We start from the raw sequence: 21,205 nt of genomic DNA, 5'->3' as shown, positions 1-21,205 counted from the left end.
CTACCCTCTAGGTTGCTCTAGTCACTTGACCACATGTCTCACCCTGTCAGTTGATCTAAATTGATCATTATCCATCTAAATTGATCATAATTAAATTGAAATCTTTCTTTGAACTTAAACAACACATAGACCAAGAAAACACCCCACTTTCCCAGTTTTCATGGCAAAACCAAACCCAAAACTGCCACATCATACATGTAAATTGTGGATGTAGTTGTGAAAAGTCTGGATTTTCTAATTCTAAAGGCTGACTACCCATCAGAAGCACAGGACCATTTTCAAATGCAGTTCAGCTCTAGAAAAAAAACATGGAATGGATGTGGCAGGTGGACATCACAGCTGATCGCAATGATTATTTCTCTATTTGATGAGATTTTCCATCAGTTCCATCAATCCATCACATTATCATTGGCATTGCATAGGCAGTATGTACTGATTGATCACGGTCTACATATCCTTTGGGGAAAGGTCTTCTAAATGTCTATACAATAGAATGAGTTGTGTATCCTCACAAATATCGTATGCTTTATTTATTTCAGGATTTATCCTTAAGTTGCCTTTCTTGGGCCAGCCACCTGACCAAAATTGCTATGATGATTCCATTTATTGGGAGGTAAGTAACAACAACTAGCAAAAGTGAACTTTTAGAGATTTTATATAATTACATGGACTGTCCAACTATGTATCAGTTACTAATGGATGGATTTAAAGCCAAGTCAATTTGAAGTATTTATTTTAATGTCATTGCATTTCCCAAGAGTCAAATCAGGGACCTCGTTGTGTTATGGCTTAACTGGTTTAATGTTAGATTTGTTAAGCAAATACTAGTCAAAAGGTCTATAGATGGTATTTTCCAGCAAATACTGATGCCCTTTGCCATCCTATAGCCATCATAGTCTTGTAATTTGAGAAAATTCAATTGAAAAAATGAATCAGCTACTCTACTGCCCAATTTCTATGGAAGTCTATGGGTTTATGTGTATTTTCAACATTCAGCTCCATGTATGGGCTTCGTTATCCAGAAACCCGTTATCCAGAAACCCCGATTATGGGAAAGCTGTCTCCCATAGATTCCATTTGAATCAAATAATTCACATTTTTAAAAATCACTTCCTTTTCCTCTGTAATAATAAATTATTACCTTGTAATCGATCCCAACTAAGCTATAATTAATCCGTATTGGAGGCTAAACCAGTCTGTTGGGTTAAATTAATGTTTAAATAATTTTTTTAGTAGACTTCAGGTATGTAGAAAGGCTCCTTATCCGGAAATCTCTATGCCATGAACTTTCTGGATAAGAGGTCCAATACCTGTAGTAAAATCAAATAGGATCACTTTGGGAGACTTCCATGAAGTTGTCTTTCATTGAAGTCATGTTTAGGGATGGGCGAAATTGACCCGTTTCTTCAAAAATTCCCCGCCGGCGAAATGACGCCGACGCCCGTTAAAGTCTATGGGCATCAAAAAAACTTTGACGCTTTTTATTTTGACGCACAACGCTATACAAGTCTATGGGCATCATTTTTTAGGCAAAAAAATTCGTTCATCCCTAGTCATGTTAGGCTTTATTCATATATAGTGAGAACAGGATTACATATTATAACATATATATTTTGGTGCATAAGAAAGCAAAGCAAGCATCAATTTGAGCCCATTATGCTATTGCATTTATGAGTTTAGAACAAGAGCTTGTAGGAAACTAAATTGCAAGCATTATGTATCTACATGAAAAGTAGTCGTACAGGGAACTGGTTAATATTCAGTGGGAGCATTAAATCAGTGACTAGGTGGAAATTATTAATCCTCAGGTATGGGCCAAATACTGTAGGTCTACTGTATTAACCTTTGTATGAGTTTTCTTGCCAATACAAATGTGCATGCAGCACGCCTTGACTCTATTCTCTAAGGGGCAAATTCACTAAGATTCGAAGTTGCGCCAGGCGCAACTTCGCCGCGCTTCGCCACACTTCGCCAGGCGTAGTTTTGCCAGCGCTCCGCAAATTCACTAAAATCCGAAGTTGCGCTCAGGGGTAGCGTAAGTTTGCGAAGTTGCGCTAGCGTTGATTCGCTATGTAAAGCGAAGTTATGCTAGTGAAGGCTAATTTGCATACGGCGCCAAATTTAAATTTCAATGGAGGAATACGTATCAGCACTACAACTGCCTAGAAAACCTTCATATCTGCAAATAAAAAATTTATTTTGCCCTACACATGTGCCCACTGTCTAGGTAAGTTGCCATGAGTCAGGAAATGTAGGGGGGAAGGAGGGGAGCCCCAAAAAATTTTTCGATCTTTTTCAGCCTATCACCCATCATGTAGAAAACACGCCAGCGTTTTTTGGGACTTAGAAAAAATTTTGACTTTTTTTGAAACAATCCCTATCTACTCTATTGCGCTTCGCCAGGTCTGAGGTGGCGAAGGAAGTCTAGCGTAAAAGGTAGCGTTCAGTACACTGCGCGCGTTAGTGAATTTGCGTAGTTACGTCGCTAGCGAAAATTCGCCAGGCGTAAGGGTGCGAAGTAACACTAGCGAAACTACGCCAGCGTTCGTTAGTGAATTTTCGCAGTAACGAAAATGCCAAACGCTAGCGAATTAACGCTAGCGTTCGGCGCTTCGGCGCTTAGTGAATTTGCCCCCTAATCTCTAACATTAACTCGCCCTGACCCTTCTAATGACAGATAGATCGCTCTGCTGTGGAAGAGTTGCTGGGGGCTGAAAGTAGTAGCTCATTTCAATCTGGAACTTACTGTATCAAACTCAAACATTTTGCAAGATGGAAACCATTCAAGCGAGCCTTCAACTGTTGATAGCTTTCATAATTTCTGACTTTTTATTTTATGTTCTTCACAACATCCCATAGACATTCATTTGTGGTTTCTATTGGGCACTGCAATGTAATTAGAGGTTTCTATTTTCTTTTCCAGGTCCCCCTAGAAGAACCTGAACAGGAAAACCAACACCAGAATGAACATGGGAAAATTTTAGAAGCATAAACAGGATATACACTATATTCTGCCCCCACCCACCATCTTTTTTATTCTTTTACTAATAAACGCCAACATTCACTTAACCTCCTTTCTAATAAATTGTAAATTGGGTCAACAACTGCACAAACCATTTGACCCATAAGTAGTGATGAGTGAATTTTTTTTGCCAGGCTTTGCCATCTGCAAATGTTTTCGCAACAAAAAATTCACAACAACAAATAAGTTGCTGCAAAAAAAATGCCTACGACTTTAATGCTTTTTGAGTGAAAAATAATTTGAGAAAAAACACCCCTTGACTTTGATGCATTTGGAGTGAAAAAATGTTGTGTGAAAAAAAAAATCGCCACCTTTTGAGAATGCTGTTTGCAAATTTTTCCTCATTGTAGCAAAAAATTTTGCAGAACAGATTCGCACATCACTACCAATAAGAAGCACGTTATATAATTGAAGGGCAGATCTGCTGGGGCTCCGCTGAAGGCACACACTTGCAGTTTTCTATATGGTGAACAGACTTTATTAATGTATTTGGCACTCCATCATCACTCATGGCACACCATTTAACTTAATGGAAGCCATGGTACGGGCATGGTCGTTCTTCTCACTTCAATAAAGCCTACTATATCTGTTCTTCTGTGCCATTTATATAGACACTGCTGGTCTGGGCCAGGTTGGGGTGACTGCAGTAAATAATCTGAGACCTACAGTATCTAGTAAAATTAAGTCAAAGGCAACTAAACATTTAGGGGCAAATTCACTATGCGCCGAAGAGCCTAACGCTAGCGTCAATTCTCTAGCGTTGGCCATTTTCGTTACTTCGCAAATTCACTAACGGACACTAGCGTAACTTCACTAGCGTAACTTTGCACCCTTACACCTGGCGAATTTGCGCAACGGACGTAACTACGCAAATTGACTAACGCGCACATTGTTCTGAACGCTACCATTTACGCTAGACTTCCTTCGCCACCTCAGACCAGGCGAAGCGCAATAGAGTAGATAGGGATTTCATCAAAAAAAGTTAAAAATTTTTCTAAGTCCCAAAAAACGCTGGCGTTTTTTCTATATTATGGGTGATTGACTGGAAAAGATTGAAAAATTTTTTGGGGCTCCCCTCCTTCCCCCTACATTTCCTGACTCATGGCAACTTAACTATACAGTGGGCACATGTGTAGGGCAGAATAAAAATTTTATTTGATGTTTTGAAGGTTTCCCAGGCATTTGTAGTGCTGCTACATATTCCTCCATTGAAATTTGAATTTGAATTTGGCGCCGTATGCAAATTAACCATCGCTAGCGTAACTTCGCTTCGCTTAGCGAATCAACGCTCGCGCAACTTCGCAACCTTACGCTACCCCTGAGTGCGACTTCGGATTTTAGTGAATTTGCAAAGCGCTGGCGAAACTACGCCTGGCGAAGTTACGCCTGGCGCAACTACGAATCTTAGTGAATTGGCCCCTTAGAGTTTTTCACCACTCATCCAAGTGGCTTCTTTAATTGAACTCAATTCAGCAGTGAAACATTTTCAAGAAAAACTCTAAAATGTCCAGTTACAGTAATTCTACTAGATACTGTATATCATGACCTGGATAAATGAGACTCTTCATAGACAACCTAATACCTACCTACTCCTATGTACAGACAACCCTCACGCCAAGCCTACATCTTCATTTTCAGCTATAAAAAATACAACAGCAACAACAAAAGCGTTTTAGTGCAACATCAGTGGGTACAGTACCTGCAAGTTTATGGAGAAGCGTTCTTCCAAAAAAGAATACTTCAGTATCTGTGTTTCAGTCTAAGTGACAAAGCTGTGAGTGCTGGGGTATAATGTTGTTCAAAAGTGATAATGAAAATGAGTTTATTTGCCACCTTTTGCCAATTTTCCTAGTCTAAACTAAGGATGAACTTTCACATCCTCTTAGAGGAGGCTGATGCCACACAAGGAGCTTGGAAGGAGTCACCCATATGTTGTGGATCACTGAGCATTGCTTCATGTTGGTGACAATGGGAAGTAACCCTTGAGTGGAACAACATGTAAGCTGATAACATTGAATAAAAGAGGAATAAAATAATTAATAGTGGTATCTTTGTTCTAAGGGAAAAAAGTTTTAAATCAAAGATTTAAGAATATGATGTTAAGCCACCAATTTATATTTGTGTTTGATTTTATTCTTGTTGCAACTGCAATATTTGACTGTTTTTGTTAATAGTAAAATGTATCTCTACTGAACAATAGAAAGCAGTGTTGGACTGGGTTGCCAGGGGGGCCATCAAAATAGACCATAGGCCCACTTTCCAAACTCTTTGCACTCTTCTCCTCACGTAACCTGTTGTTCCTCTTGTGTCTTTACTTTACATCGTATCAGGTTTCCTTCCATCTATTTTGCCTCTTTGTTTTCATACAGAAATCAAGAATGACCATGAAATCGGACAAATGTTGCAGATGGGCCCACTGGGAGTTTTCCTGGTATCCCGGTGGACCAGTCCAACACTGATAGATGATATTTTATGAATCAATAATATGCTATGGCTGTATCCTTAATATCTGTGCTAACTATACAACATTCATTGTGTCTGATATTTGGCAGCAGTTTAAACTGCATAGTGGGGCAAGTTTTTTTGTGTGCATATTAAAATTAAAATTTACTTTTTTTTTTTACAAATTGTGAATTTTTTTGTTTTTGAAAAGTTGAGTATGAGAATATTTTTTTCTTTTTATATTATATATATATATATATATACACACACACAGGTATAGGATCCCTTATCCGGAAACCCGATATCCAGAAAGCTCCGAATTACGGAATTGCTGTCTCCCATGGACTCCATTTTATACATATAATCCAAAATTTTAAAAATTATTTCCTTTTTCTGTGTAATAATAAAACAGTCACTTGTACTTGATCCCAACTAAGATATAATTAATCCTTATTGGAAGCAAAACCAGCCTATTGGGTTTATTTCATGTTTAAATGATTTTCTAGTAGACTTAAGGCATGAAGATCCAAATTACGGAAAGATCCATTATCCGGAAAACCCCAGGTCCCGAGCATTCTGGATAACAGGTCCCATACCTGTATATATATATATATATATATATATATATATATATATATATATATATATATATATATATATATATATATATATATATATATATATATATATATATATATATACACACACGAGTTCTGTTTTTACAAAAAATTTACTTTTGTACCAGTGCTATGCTGTTTTTTAAACAATGGGAAAAATTGTTGCAAGTTGGCTTGGAATTCTATTGATTAAAAAGTAACAGTTTGGATTTTTGTCAGGTGAAAAATCTTATAATGAACGTATTCAGGAAATTCTTGGCTGTTTATTAATATTTTTTAAAAATATTTTAAATGAGGAATAAATTGGTTCCAATAAGTAAAGTAAAGTAAAGACCTCAAACTATAATTGTTTGGAGATTTTTGTCAGATTTTTTAAATAAATCTGCCCAAAAATATAGCATTTGAAAAAGTAAAGTAACAGCAATTCTGAGAATTTATTGAGGTCATTTTTTTAAAGGTCATTGTTGACCAGTGTTGCAATTTGACTCAAATTATGATATTTATTAAATTAAAAATTCCTCATTATAGGAGCCATGAAAGGGCCCTCACAGTGATCGTTGGATTTTTATGGCCCTTCCAATACAGAAATCAAGGGTTGGACAGTGACCACATACAGTTTTTCACTGGGAATTCTCAGTCAAGTGGGTCTTTCTTTCAGGCTGATCTACACTGCTGTTACCTTAGTAGAGTCTACACAGCCAACTTCTTCATTGACCAATAGCCATAATGGCTCATTTACTCCTTTCGGAGGGGTAGACAGGGCAAGATACATTGGCAACCAAGAGATAACTTGCTTGTTTAATAAATAATTTGCAACCCTAGCTAAACTAATTATATTCATACCTTTGCCTGATATTTGTTGAACTGATATGTTAAATATTATATTAGAGAACCCTGGTGTGATGCCTATAGCAGAACTAATGACTATGAACAGATCTCTGTACCTTGGACGCAGTAGGATTTTGTGATTTAAAATTGAAAATTCCTCAAAAAAACATAGTGCTAAATGTAAATAAATATATCATTTATAGATACAATGTTCCACTTTTTTATGAATTTGGATTTGTGTATGCTTTTCAATATAGAGAATATAGAGAATAAATATATGTACCTATAAACAATGGACAATGATATGTATGCCTTGAATGGTTGGGTAAAATTCAATCACTTACATCAACCTCAGGCAATCAGTGTATACAGTACCTGAAAATAATCTATGATTTATGCTTCTCTGATTTCTTGATCCTTCTTGGAATAAAGCATTTCATTTATTTCTACAATTATTTATACCTGGAGATATGTCGGTGATGCTGACAGCACATTGTGGTATTAGGCAATAAAAATTAAAACTGTTCTTCATGTATAATTTACTCAACTCAGTTCTGAAAGATCTGCACAATTTCTTGAAATTCCACGAGATCTTCAAATGAGAAGTTTGCTAATCCAGGAGTAGGCTGTTCCATCATTTGGCCATTGGGCTAGACATTAGAGAATTATGGGTTGGATTTCTGAACATCCCTGATAGAGATCTGGCTGCCCGCTGGCTTAATTGTCTCCCATTAGTTGGGCCAATAGAGCTGGCCACAGACGCAAAGATCTGATCTTATGAATCAATGTACGATCGGACTTTTCCGACCTGCCACTAACCATTCAGATCAAAGTCTTACCATTCCAACCAAATAAAGTAGTTAAGAACAGATCAGCCGATGTTCTGCCCCTGACAGCAATCGTACGATAGACAAAGCTAGTGACAGTCTCCCTCTGAAGATCGTACGATCGGCAATACACGCAGAGACATTACCCGCAGCCGACAGAAATTTTCTAACCCTGTCCGATCAACCAAACGACCGATCTCCGCCGGACAAAAAATGACGGGACTCTCCACACATGTTCCGAAAATCATACGAATCCTCGATTCGTACGATGAGATCTTTGCGTCTATGACCAGCTTTAGATAGAGGCTCAGTCAAGAGTGAGTCAAGTTAAAGCTAATATTGGCCATCATTATAGCTAAGATAGAACAAGGGGCCTTTTTTTTACACAACAGTTTACAGATGGCTTTACATTTCAGAACATACAAGATCTTTATCCAAAAGTCGGGAATTATACTCTATCAACCACTTAAATGGAATAGTTTAATTTCTTTAATTTGCTTTGACATAACTGCTGTATAAATATTGGTTTATGTTCCTCCTTCTCTCCACTTGCCCACCAGCTCAATATGCTTATTTGTATTATAACATCTGTACATCTGTGATATGTTGTATATGAAAAACATTGGAAAGCACTGAGATTCTAACCCTTTGAAAAGTTAGAAATGCAGCCTGACACAAGTACCTTGCCACATTATCTCTTTGACTGATGCATTCACTTTCCAGAAGACCTCTGTTGAATAATGACTTTGTGGACATTATGTATTAACTGAAAAACTGGATCCTTGGCTTGTCTAGTTCATTTAATAATAAATTACTTTGCTAACTAGTTACATTTCTCTCTCTAAAATGTAATGAATTTCAGAATGTATATTTTTAACTCATTATTTTTTTTAGTGACATGCTTTGGGACATATAATTACAGTTGATCTGCTTACTCCATGTCTAGTGATCCACGGCTGTCTATCAAAAGTAGCAGCATCAGACTAGGGGGTGCAGGGTCCACCGGGGATTCCAATTCAGGGGCCCCCACACTCCCCCGGCCCCCCCTCAGCTGCACCTACACCCCACATGCACCTTGTTCTCCTCTTACAGCACAATTGGAGCCATGGAAGGAGGTCCGTGCTCAGAGTCTCTGCCAGGGATAGGGTCTGGGTTTTTTTCAAGGTGTCCCATTGGCCCAGTCCTACCCTGGCGGGTAGCATTAATATGTCTGTTGTTTCTGATTGGTTGTTATGGGTTACTACACCTGAAGTAGACTCTTTACTTGTTTTTACATTCCCCCAGTATACATTTGAGCTTATCCTCTGACTCCATACAGTATATGTACAGGCTGTCTAACGAAGTGGGAATCACAAATACAGAAAGAAAACTGTAGAATCTTTTTCTCAAGGTTAAAGAATACCAATTTCCTTTAACTCAAATAGTAATAATATTTGAATAACTGACAAAATTGTCTAAGGTTAGAAAAATATTGCCCCAAAACAATTAATTTCACTGCTAACAGAAATTAATGGACCTAAATAAGGCAGTCATGAATGGAAATCAAGGTTTGATTTAAGGGTCATGGGTGGGGCAGGACTTGAATAGAGTGGTAGGTTGGCCAAATGTTGAAATTATTTAGGCTTTTTTTTAATTGGGGACCCATACTAGTTGGCTTGGTCTACAGCCCAGGGGGCCCAGGCAACTGGTGTACTAATAAATAGGGCCCCAGTGAGCAAAGGCTGGGGCACCATGATTTCTGATTGCAGCCTTGCTCAGAACACACTTTAGATTTAAAATGATTAAGCTTATTATCAGAATATAATATTAATATAATACAATGTACATCAAGAATTGCTGCAATCATAGAATAACGTGCTGCATGCTCAAAGTGAGCTCATACATTCTTGTGCACAGTGACTGTTCCACACAATTTTTTAGGCAGGATTAACCATGGCTCCCCACTCAGGAGCTAATTTGTTTCAGTGTTCCAAGCCCTTATCTTGTAGGGATACTGCAGGTTGAACTTCCCCACCAATGGAAAATGCTCAATTGGTTTCCCTAGGACAAGGCTCTGTAAATGTTTACCATAATTCATTTTTGCCCTCAAGCTTTAAATTGCACTAGAGAATTCCTGCAATATTCTGCTGCCTCTAGCTGGATTCACAAACAGGTACTTTGCTACCAGCTTTGAATATTTGTTGCAGAGAAAACTATATTAAGCACTTTAGGAGGGTAGTTAAATTGGTTATTCATCTCTCATATGGTTCAGCTAATAATGGGGATGAATAACAAAGTCAAAAAAGGAGGGGGGAAGACTACAAAGGAATCAGACTAAATAGTCCTAAATCTTATTCTGCATCAGGACAGGTAGAAGGAGAGAAGGAGACAGGCAGAGAAATGGATCTGGTGTATTCCCCCTCTGTGTGTCTATTGCTGGCCACAGTTGTATTAATTCTGCTTTATGCTTTGAGAGATTGGCTAAGAAGACCTTCTAAGAATTTCCCTTCAGGACCCCCATCGCTACCAGTGATTGGACATTTGCACATGATAAATCTCAAAAGGCCCAGTGATGCACTAATGAAGGTAAATACTGGCTCCAAACTTTGGCATCATCAACACACTATTCACAATAGTCTAAGAGCCCATGATCCAGTTGGACCTCACTGTATGTTAGGAGCCCTGAAAGGCTAACTAAGAACACAACCTGGAGTTTATCTATCTATCTATCATCTATCTATCTATCTATCTATCTATCTATCTATCTATCATCTATCTATCTATCTATCTATCTATCTATCTATCTATCTATCTATCTATCTATCTATCTATCTATCTATCTATCTTCTATTATCTATCTATCTATCTATCATCTATCTATCTATCTATCTATCTATCTATCTATCTATCTATCTATCTATCTATCTATCTATCTATCATCATCATTATTGTCTATCTATCATCTATCTATCTCTATCTATCTTTTTATCTATCTATTATCTCTTTGCCCATATATGCAGTAAAAGAGCAAATATCGACCTATGTGTCATCACAACTGCCTATTGTTATTTTCTAGTTTTAAGACTAGGGGGCATAATAATCCCTTGGAGGAATTTATCTGACCATCAAGCCTCCAGTTGGTCAGCTCTTCTCTAGAAAATATGTCGTCAGTTGCTATAGATTTTCCTTACATCATCCTCTCCTGTATTTCAGATGTCTAGGAAACATGGCAATATATTCAGGGTTCAGATGGGAACGGTGGAAATGGTGGTGCTGTCAGGCTATGATGCAGTAAACGAAGTCCTTATTGACAACGCAGATGTTTTTTTCTGAAAGACCTTTTGTCCCAGTTTTTGAAGACATGCACCAGGGATATGTGGGGCTATCATAGTCAAATACTGCTATCTCTTTAAGTCTAGAAATATAGATTTGATTATTTGTAGTAGTGTATTTGATATTAGAATCATATCCTTTGCTATGAAGAACATGCACTACCTTTGGAAAAAGAAAAGATTTTCCAAGCTATCAATCTTGTTATAAAGAATATACATTAGGGGGTGTTTAGTACCAAAGGAACCTGTTTAAGAACAAAGTGTATTTTTTACTTGACAGTCCCTTTGCAGTTAAATCAATTATGAAGCTTTTACTGCACATGTATTTCCAAAACAAGACCTTCATGGTTCCTGATTCCCCTGGATATACAAGGTTCCCCTTGATAATGATCAACTCAAAAGTTTTCTATGGTAAGGAACATAATTTCACATACTTCACCATTTCATGGCTTGTCACTCATACTACAGGTAGCACTTCAGGCCTTACTGGTAAAATCATAGAGGGGTTGTCTCTATATATATGTACTGTATATGAAAGGAGCAAACAAAGAACATAGATATATCCAATCTCAGAATGCACAATTGATGTTTTTTTGGTGGCTCACCATTCCCAGCTAATATTCATGTACTGTAAATATTGGAGGGTTCAGGTAATGGATAGGTTTGAAAATATCATCAGTTGATGCATCATGTTGATCATTGGTGCAATAGATGAGGAAGTTAAGTGGAACTGCAGCTTCTCTTTGTTCTGGTAATGTGTGCTATTTGTATTAACAATCAGAACATTAGAATGGAAACCATATTACTGTAAGGGGCACATTTACTTAACTCGAGTGAAGGATTAGAATAAAAAAAAAACTTTGACCACCTACTGTACTTCGCCACCTAAAACCTACCGAACCCAATGTTAGCCAATGGGGAAGGTCTCCATAGGCTTTCCTAGCAATTTGGGATTGAAGGAAAATCATTCGATCGATGGATTAAAATTAAAATGATTTTTCCTTTGATCGTTCGATTGAAGGAATTGTGGTAAATCCTTTGACTTCAATATTCAAAGTCGAAGGATTTAACTTCGAGGGTTGAATATCGAGGGTTAATTAACCCTCGATATTCAACCAATAATATGCAATAAATGTGCCCCTATGTGTGGCCCATCGTACCCTCTCTGTCTGTTTAGCCCGTGAGACAATTGGTCAGAAAGTGACACCTTTCAAATAAGGAAGGGAACTTCACCTCACTAGAGAATGAAAATTTCCGTCATGTTGTCCGCTTACTGTGCAAAGGTCACATACCATGATATGGATGGTTTGGGAGAAAATTCCCTAACCCTTCCTGATGATGTTGGAGACCCTAAACAAGGAAGCACAAGGAGGAATATAAACAAACCACATAGTGATATAACCAGTGGAAATATTACCTAAAAGGGAGGCGAGAAACAATATATATCCCTAAAATGCATTAAAGCTATGTCCGAATTTGAAACAATACAGAAATCAAAGCATTTCCTTACGATTTCCTTACGTATAAAAGATAACATACTCAAAACTTCTAAATATTTTCTTTGGGGTACACACCATGATGGCTGCACACTTTAGGGAAGCTTTGTATCTCCATGTAACTTGAGCAATGTTTCAGATTATTTCTCAGTCTCTCCATATAGCTTAATCTATCCTAGCTATCTGTATGCAGAACTGCCTAATTACATTTAGGTTAAGGCCAAAGTCCTGCTTTACATTAAGTGCATATGTGTTGTTGACTGTTTGACATTCCCACAGTTTGGTTAAGTGATAAAGTACCAATGTATTGCTATACTCTACAGGTATTCCATTCACTCATGGTGATAACTGGAGAGAGGTGAGAAGGTTTACACTTTCAGCATTCCGTGACTTCGGTATGGGCAAAAATGGACAAAATCATTGAGGACTGTGGTTTTCTGATTAAAGAGTATATAAAGGTACTTGTAATCCAAAAGTAAACAGTTTATGTAGATTCTTATTTACATTTTTTCCAGAACCTTCTGCTGCAGGGCCTCCATAATATGGTAAGATACTGATAGAGAATAAAATTATGTATATGCAGATTCCTGCCTGTGTCATGTATGGATTTTGTTCTCAATCTAGCCTTGGCCAATAGTACCCTGGCCTTGAGGCAGAAACACCTGATTGGCTGTAAGAGCAGTTCTTTGTTTTTTTGTGCTGTCAGGAGATATCTCTATGCCCTCCCACCGGTAACCCCCCTTTTCTCCCATATGCCCTCATGTCATACGCTTCCAAGTATATAAACCTCTGTGATTTCTTTGTTTATGGTTCTGACTCATTGTGAGTTCAGAAATTACAGTGCTTGTGTAAACTTTTTTCATTCATCCACGTGATAAGATGCAATAGAGATACAGTATCTATTTGTGCTCCCCATGGGTGGCAAATAATCCAAAAATATATTTCCATTGAGAAACAAAGGAATCAAAGAGAGCTGCATATGTTTCAAGTCATACAAGTGATATTAAAGTTTTCACTTATCAATATAAATATTTTCTGTCCAAGGTTCCCCACTGAGGCTGTGAGCCCAAGGTGAATGGGCTATCATGTCCTTATTCTAAAAACCTATGCTAATATGAGATGTCAGCTAATACGGGACCACTGGTAACCCATGTCTACACCTTGTAATTCCCACCAAACCCTTAAAAGAGAAGGAAAGGATAAAACTAAGTAAGCCTTATCAGAAAGGTCTATATAAATACACCAGTAAACCCTCAAGTAATGCTGCTCTGAGTCCTCTGTCAAAAGAAACATTTCTTTCCTTCTATTGTGTACTCATGGGCTTCTGTATCAGACTTCCTGTTTTCAGCTTAATCCTCCAGGGCAGGGCTTGAGCATGCTCAGTTTGTTCCTCTCCCCCCCCCCTTCTCTGCTGTAATCTGAGCCCAGAGCTATGAGTGAGCAGGGAGAGACTCAGGCAGGAAGTGATGTCACACCAAGCTAATATGGCAGCTGCTATCCTAAACAAACAGAGAGCTTCTAGAGCTTTTTACTCAGGTATGGTAAAACATTATTCAGAATAAATATAGCATTCTAGCTTGCACTATTGCAGCTTATCTATTGGCAATAAAATGCCTCTGTAGCTTTTCTAACATCTAAAGCTTGTCCACTGTATGATGTACAGTGCAATTGTTTTCTTCCTCAAAAATGCCTATTTTGTATTTCTCTACTCATCTCACAGACTTCCTTTATCTGAGGGTCACATGAACTATTTTTTTTCTACCTGCCCTACTGAAGCTTCCTATCTAACTCTCCATTATAAGTATAAATGTCTTGTCCCTTTACATGCGTTCATAGTGTTCCAATTCCAAGTATGTCTAGGAATTTATTGGGTTTACAATTTTATCTATTTTGATGATAACATCAGAGTATCCTCTACCTTACTGTATGATAGTGGCACTTTGTTTGAACCCGATCCTAACTACTGGTCATAATTTAATTTAAATTGGATCTGCTTTTTACGCAATTATCTATTTAATAATTGACTCTTATTGCACTGCACTTTATATTTATTCTATCTGAATCAATCAATTTCTTTTTAGAACATCAACTTCTTAAACTCACCTATGTTGTATAATTCATTGACATTTACCTATGAACTGTTGACATTCTTTTATTACACCTGAGCCTAATCATGAATTTCAAATGAATTGATTGTTAATTTTTTAACTTTTTTAACCTCGCTATCTTGCTTTGATATACGAACTAAACAGCACTTTATAATTATAATTAATTTAAGAATTGGCCTGGGAATTGATCTGGGAATTGATTGGGTTACATAAAATTGTTGATGAGTTAAAAGACCGGCACTGATTGCACTTTAATTTAAGTATTGTTATTATTATTTATATAGTAGTGAAGTAATTTCTAACTAGATAGAAAATTAGTACCCAACGGGGTACTTTTCTATTCGAATTTTTCAAGTACTGCCCTTCTGACGGTTGTCAGCCCCTGGTGGTAACCACTGAGATCTTTTTTCTTTACTTGTGGTAAAAGAGTTTCTCTTTTTCCTTTTTTTTTTTTGATAACATCAGAGTAGTTACAACCAAATTCTAGGTAAGATACCTTAGCCCAATGTTGAATGAAGCAGGGCCCCACTGGGTCCCACATCTTCTTATACTAATGCTACATATTGAAATAACTTCATGTGTACATGCGTTTCTGTTGAGCAGTTGAGCCTGTTGAGCTAAAAGAATTCATGTGTTGCTGTTGGCAATATCATTTCATCTATTGTACTTGGACACCGCTTTGATAATTACCAGCACCCAACATTATTAAGAGTTTTGCACCTCGTTCATGAAAATTTCCAACTTCTTGGGAGTCCATGCCGCACCTAAAACCTTGCTGCCTTAGGCCCGGGCCTTTGTGGCCTTGCCAGAAATCTAATGGGCTTCCAGATAACAGATCCCTTACCTGTACATTTTACATATTTGTATTTGCCAACTGATGTGATCAAAATAATGTATTATTGTCCATAGCCTGTGGGAATTTGACTTCTTAGATTCACTGAGACAGTTGTGAACCATTGCATGTGTTTTTTAGCGGATACGTGAGAATTTATGATTTATTATGATTCAATCAAATTCTTTATTTTCAATGATAAATCTGATAAATTCCAGAATCATTAAGGATCGATCAGAATCAACTCATCTATATTGATAATAATAGTGAAAGGGGCATGTTGTTTTTTTAAGATTGTTATCATCATGTCTGCATCATAATTAGGAATCATTTTTAATTCAATTAAATTATTAGGACTAGTATTTTACATAAAATGTTGTTTGTTTTGCAGTTATACTGATGGCTGTGGATCTGATTAACTTTTAAGTTGGGTGCCTAGGGCTGTAACCATTATTCCCAGTTTAGGGCACTTTAGGCCTATGATTAGGACCCTGTTTCACTCAGCCATGCTCAATAGGCAAAAGCAATTGGGACAATCAAGCCAAAATACAGACCATAAACTATTGGCATTAGAAAGGTATATGCAATTACTAGATATGGCTACTCCATGTTCAAAAAACAGTTTTTGGATTTTACAGAATCTTTTTGTGCATAAAATTGTTTTACCTACTTCTGATAACCATGGAACATATCCATCATGGAATTATATTTATACATTTATTGCATTGCATTTATCTTTTGTTTCTGAGGTCTTATTGTCATTGCATTTATTTACAGGAAAGAGGATCTGCATAGGAGAAACACTTGCCAAAATGGAGCTGTTCCTTTTCTTTACAAGCCTCACGCTGAAGTTCTCTTTTCACCCTCCTTCTTGGGACCCAAACTTTGAAGTCAAGCCCGCTATCGGTTTAACAAGTCCCCCACTTCCTCGAAAACTCTTCATTATGCTGCGCTCATAAGTAACAAACAAAATCCAACTTCATAAGCAAAGATAAAACTTTATTTAACTTATGCATTTGTGGTTTTTTTGATGCCCCTTTTATAAAGAGGAGGACATGCAAATGAATCAGGCTTAACTATGGAACACATAGCCACGTCCCCTTTCTCCTGAATTTAGTGATGGCGAATTTATTTGGCAGGTGCGAATACGTGGCGAATTCCCGCGATTCGCCGCCGGTGAATAAATTTGAGAAACTGCAGCCAAAATTCACCGGCATCAAAAAAATGGATGCCGCAGACACCGTTCGCGAATTTCGCAGGAAATTCGGGAATTTTCTGAGAAGCGAGACGCCCCAAATTCGCCCATCACTACCTGAAATTAATTATGTACTATTTGAACCGGAAACATCAGTAAAGCCTACTCCACCTGTATGGTATGTAATAACTTGAGAAATAAAGGGTAAGATATGTATTTATCATACTTAGTGCATTACTTATTCTTTCATTTAATGTATCCAGTTTTGCACTCGCTGTTGTCCCAATGAATAATGAGATCTATAAGAGCACAGAATATTTCTGGCTGTAGAATGGTTTGATACAATCTTTCCCTTTGTTATATTTGTTTAAATATGGTTTCAATAAAAGAGTATCATAATTAAAGAGAAGCTGTGTGAGTAAAAAATGTTTCTAAAAGTTTATATTTCTTATATATATTTACATTTAGAGGCCAATTTATTAAAGGGCACATTTTTGAATCCACAATTAAACTCTATTTCTCTGAAACCACTAATGCCATGAAAGTTATTAAAAGATATGAATATGAAAATTACGATTGAAAAATAAAGTTGAACTATACAAAAACGAATATCTCTAAAACCTCGTGTTTTTATGACAATTGATAGGAAAAAATCTGAATAGATTTAAAACAGTTCAATAGGATCAGCTCAGCTCCCACTCACTTCTATAGGACCTCGGCAACTTTTACCTGGGGAAGTTTTGTATTAGAGGTTTTTATGGTTTTTACACTTAATAAATCTCAAATTTTTAGACCTTTAAAAAAAAATAGGAAAACCACAAATTATAGAATCTGTAGAAAAAATAGAAATTCAACTGTTAGTAAATAATCCCCTAGAAGTCAGAATGACTAAATAAAATGTCCTATAGGAACATCGCAGCTCCCATTGACTTCTATGGCACTTTGACTGCTTTTATTCAGAGAAGTTTTGTATTCGATTTTTTTTGTGGTTTTTCACACTAAACATTCTAGAGTTTTATGGAAATGTAAAAAAAACCACACATTTTTAGAGGAAAAAATAGGATTCATGAAGAAAAGGAAATCCAAACGTTAGTAAATAGGCCCCTTAGTGTTGGTTTGGAACACCTTAAACCAGGCGTGCCCATACTTCAATCGAATGCGATATTCCTTCGATTCGAATTCGGACAAATACGGACCTATTCAAGTGAAAGCGGACCTATTCGACCAAAAAAAAACTTAGACTTAATTTCGGTTGGTCTTTTTGAATTCAAATTTTGACGTTTTTTTCAATTTCGAAATTCGACCCTTGAAAAATATGCCCCTTAATGTTATAAATATCTGAATGAAAAGCATGAAATAGGAGGGTGATTTAGACAAGTTGTTTGTTGACACTGTCTTGAGATCTACAGATCACTGGCTAAAGGTCTACTGGTAGATCTACTTTTTGGGCACCCCTGCCTTAAACCACATTAGTACTGCCTTCATTCTTTGCACTCTATAAGTGAACAATGGACACTTGGGAACTGCTGCCTATAAATGTCCTGCCAAAAGAGTGGAGTGGGCTAGTAGGTGTTCCAGGGTCATCTCATTAAGGAACTCCAGTATTACTACACTTCAGTCCTACTAGAATTGAAACAAGGTAAACCATGATAGTATATCTTTTAAAATCCACATTATCATTTCTTTTAGCCTGTACTTATAGTTATGTTAATGGAAACACCATATCTTTATAAAAAAGTGCTTTAAAACCAAGGTCTGCTGGTCTTGGCATGGCTGTTTGTGAAGAGTCAACAGGCTGAAGAATCATTAATGGAATCGTTGAATGACAGGACAACTTTTCTAGGCTGTAAGAAATTGCCATCTTGATTTTGTTATTTAATATGAAAGCTGTTGTTCAGGGAACGTACATGAAGCCCTGATTATCATAACAAAGGTTTTCCTGTGATCACAAAGGTCTATGTCTGCTGTGGGGACCATAAAACTGATTTTGTATGTGAGAAAACTTGCTCAACAGGATGTAGGCAAGTTGGCGGTTTATCACAGCATCTTGGCAGTTGGGAGGGTTTCTGTGGGGCAGGTGAAAACCCAGGATAAAAGAACACTAGACAACATGTGAAGGGGTTTTGGCAGCAGCTGAGGGAGCTGGGCAGCTGAGAGGAGGCAGCTAGAGAGCGGGAGAAGCCAGAGGAGCCTGGGACAAGACATGTGAGGAATGAAGACCAAAGGGGAAGGCAGAGATGAAGCTGAACTCTATTCCCCTGCCTTTTTGGTAACAACTATGTAGACTTGTGTAATGTGTAACTGTAAATATTGTAATTTTTGTTTAGTCTAAGTGTAATCATTTATGTAGAACAATCAATTGATTTATTTTACAATACATCACTTTACTATACGCTCATTGGTGTGGATTCATTGTCTGCTTGCTCAAAAGAACCAGAAACCCTAGTAAGTGGGTTGAGGTATATTATTAATAATGATATAATATATATAGAAACTTATAGGCAGCTGAAAAAAATAGAATCCAATGAGGAGTTAATTTGCTGCAAGGGACAACGACTGAAAAGCAGTTTCAATAAATATTTTAATCTCAAAGTTTACAGGGGCTCTAAAATGATCTTATTGTAGGACATAATAACCTGTAAGTTAATAGTTACACCACTGGGGTCTACTCCACAGCTGTGTATGGATATGTTTCTACTTGGACTTTGGGCAAAGTGAATTTTCACGAGGATCCCAATTGCCACTTCTACAATGTCTGAAATCCAGGTCCGGCTCTAGTTGAAAGGCTACATTGAACTAAGTTGAACTTTCCTAAGAAAAGGTTTACCGAACATACCCGAGTATAAGCCGAGTTTTTGAGCATCCAAAGTGTGCTGAAAAAGTATACCTCGGCTTATACTCGGTTCAGCGGTACCCGACCCGAATAGCTGAGATTGCAGTCACTTTTAATCATTCCTATACCAACAGTTCACTTGGGGAGAGACTGCAATATCCCACAATGCCCTCTGTTGGTTATATGAAAGAATAACAGTGCGCCCACTGTTGGTTATATCAAAGAATAACAGTGCGCCCTCTGTTGGTTATATGAAAGAATAACAGTGATTGCAATATCACACAGCGCCATCTGTTGGTTATATGAAAGATTAACAGTGACTGCAATATCACACAGCGCCCTCTGTTGGTTATATGAAGGAATAACAGTGCGCCATCTGTTGGTTATATGAAGGATTAACAGTGATGGCAATATCACACAGCACCCTCTGCACATGGTAGTGGGACAGTGGGACAATGCACACAGTAATCCGTTTGGCAATTCTCTGTCACCATCAACTTTGCAAAGAAGTCTGGTTGATCGCTGGGGGGAATGTGTGCTGCTGGGAGACAGGGCTGTAGTTGTGTCTAGGCTTATACTAGAGTCAATAAGTTTTCCCAGTTTTCGTAGGTAAAATTAGGTACCTCGGCTTATACTCGGATCGGCTTATACTCGAGTATATACGGTATTCATTTTCCAGGAAATAGTGTATGAATAAAAATTAACATTTTTACTTTATAATTATCGGGAGGTAGATGTATTAATTAAATGACTCCCAGCAGTTCTGATTGTATCATAATATATAATATATTGTGAAAGTCAGTAGGTCTGGCGGTGCCTGAAGGTGAACCAAACTAAACAACGAAAGTATTACATCATCCAACAACATATATCATAGTTCTGATTGTATCACAGTTACTCAACACTTTCTTGTTTATCAGAATTAGACAAGAGGGCAGCAAATCAGTAGGACATGGTTGCAGAGCTATGGAATCCATTATCCAGAAACCCATTATCCAGAAAGATCCAAACGACAGAAAGGCCGTCTCCCATAGACTCCATTTTCTGCAAATAATACAAATTTTTAAAAATGATTTCCTTTTTCTCTGTAATAATAAAACAGTAGCTTGTATTTGATCCCAACTAAGATATAATTAATCCTTATTGGAAGCAAAACAATTCTATTGGTTTTTTTTAATGTCTAAATGATTTTTTGGTAGACTTGATATATGGCAATCCAAATTGTGGAAATACTTCTTATACAGAAAAACCCAGGTCCCCAGCATTCCGGATAATAACTCTGTAATAATAAAACAGTAGCTTGTACTTGATCCCAATTAAGATATAATTAATCCTTATTGGAAGCAAAACCAGCCTATTGGGTTTATTTGGGGGCACATTTACTAAGGGTCGAATATCGAAGGTTAATTTACCCTCAATATTCGGCTATCGAAGTTAAATCCTTCGACATCGAAGTCGAAGTATTTACCGATATTTGTTCGATCGAACGATAGAAGGAATAATCTTCGATCGAACGATTTGAAGGATTTTAATCCATCCATCAAACGAAATTCCTTCGATCAAAAAAACCTAGGAAAGCCAATGGAGACCTTCCCCATATGCTAACATTGATGCTCGGTAGGTTTTAGGTGGCGAAGTAGGGGGTCGAATTTTTTTTTAAAGAGACAGTACTCTGACTATCGAATAGTCGAACG

The 21,205-nt window shown here is 37.3% G+C and overlaps 1 protein-coding gene and 1 pseudogene across 1 annotated transcript in view; both read left to right on the top strand.

Annotated features, from left to right (window-relative positions):
• Positions 1-3,407, top strand: part of rhag.L (Rh associated glycoprotein L homeolog) — a 36,418-nt gene extending 33,011 nt beyond the window's left edge. The window contains exons 9-10 of the mRNA XM_041563597.1: positions 540-613; positions 2,924-3,407. Coding sequence (XP_041419531.1) covers positions 540-613; positions 2,924-2,992 — 143 coding nt within the window. The 3' untranslated portion in view covers positions 2,993-3,407. The remainder of the gene's footprint in view (positions 1-539; positions 614-2,923) is intronic.
• Positions 3,408-9,779: 6,372 nt separating this feature from the next.
• On the top strand, positions 9,780-15,478 carry LOC121393859 (annotated as a pseudogene).
• The last annotated feature ends 5,727 nt before the right edge of the window (positions 15,479-21,205 follow it).

This window comes from Xenopus laevis, chromosome 5L (assembly GCF_017654675.1).
Source record: "Xenopus laevis strain J_2021 chromosome 5L, Xenopus_laevis_v10.1, whole genome shotgun sequence".
NCBI lineage: Eukaryota > Metazoa > Chordata > Amphibia > Anura > Pipidae > Xenopus > Xenopus laevis.
This window is presented reverse-complemented; position numbering and strand designations above follow the sequence as displayed.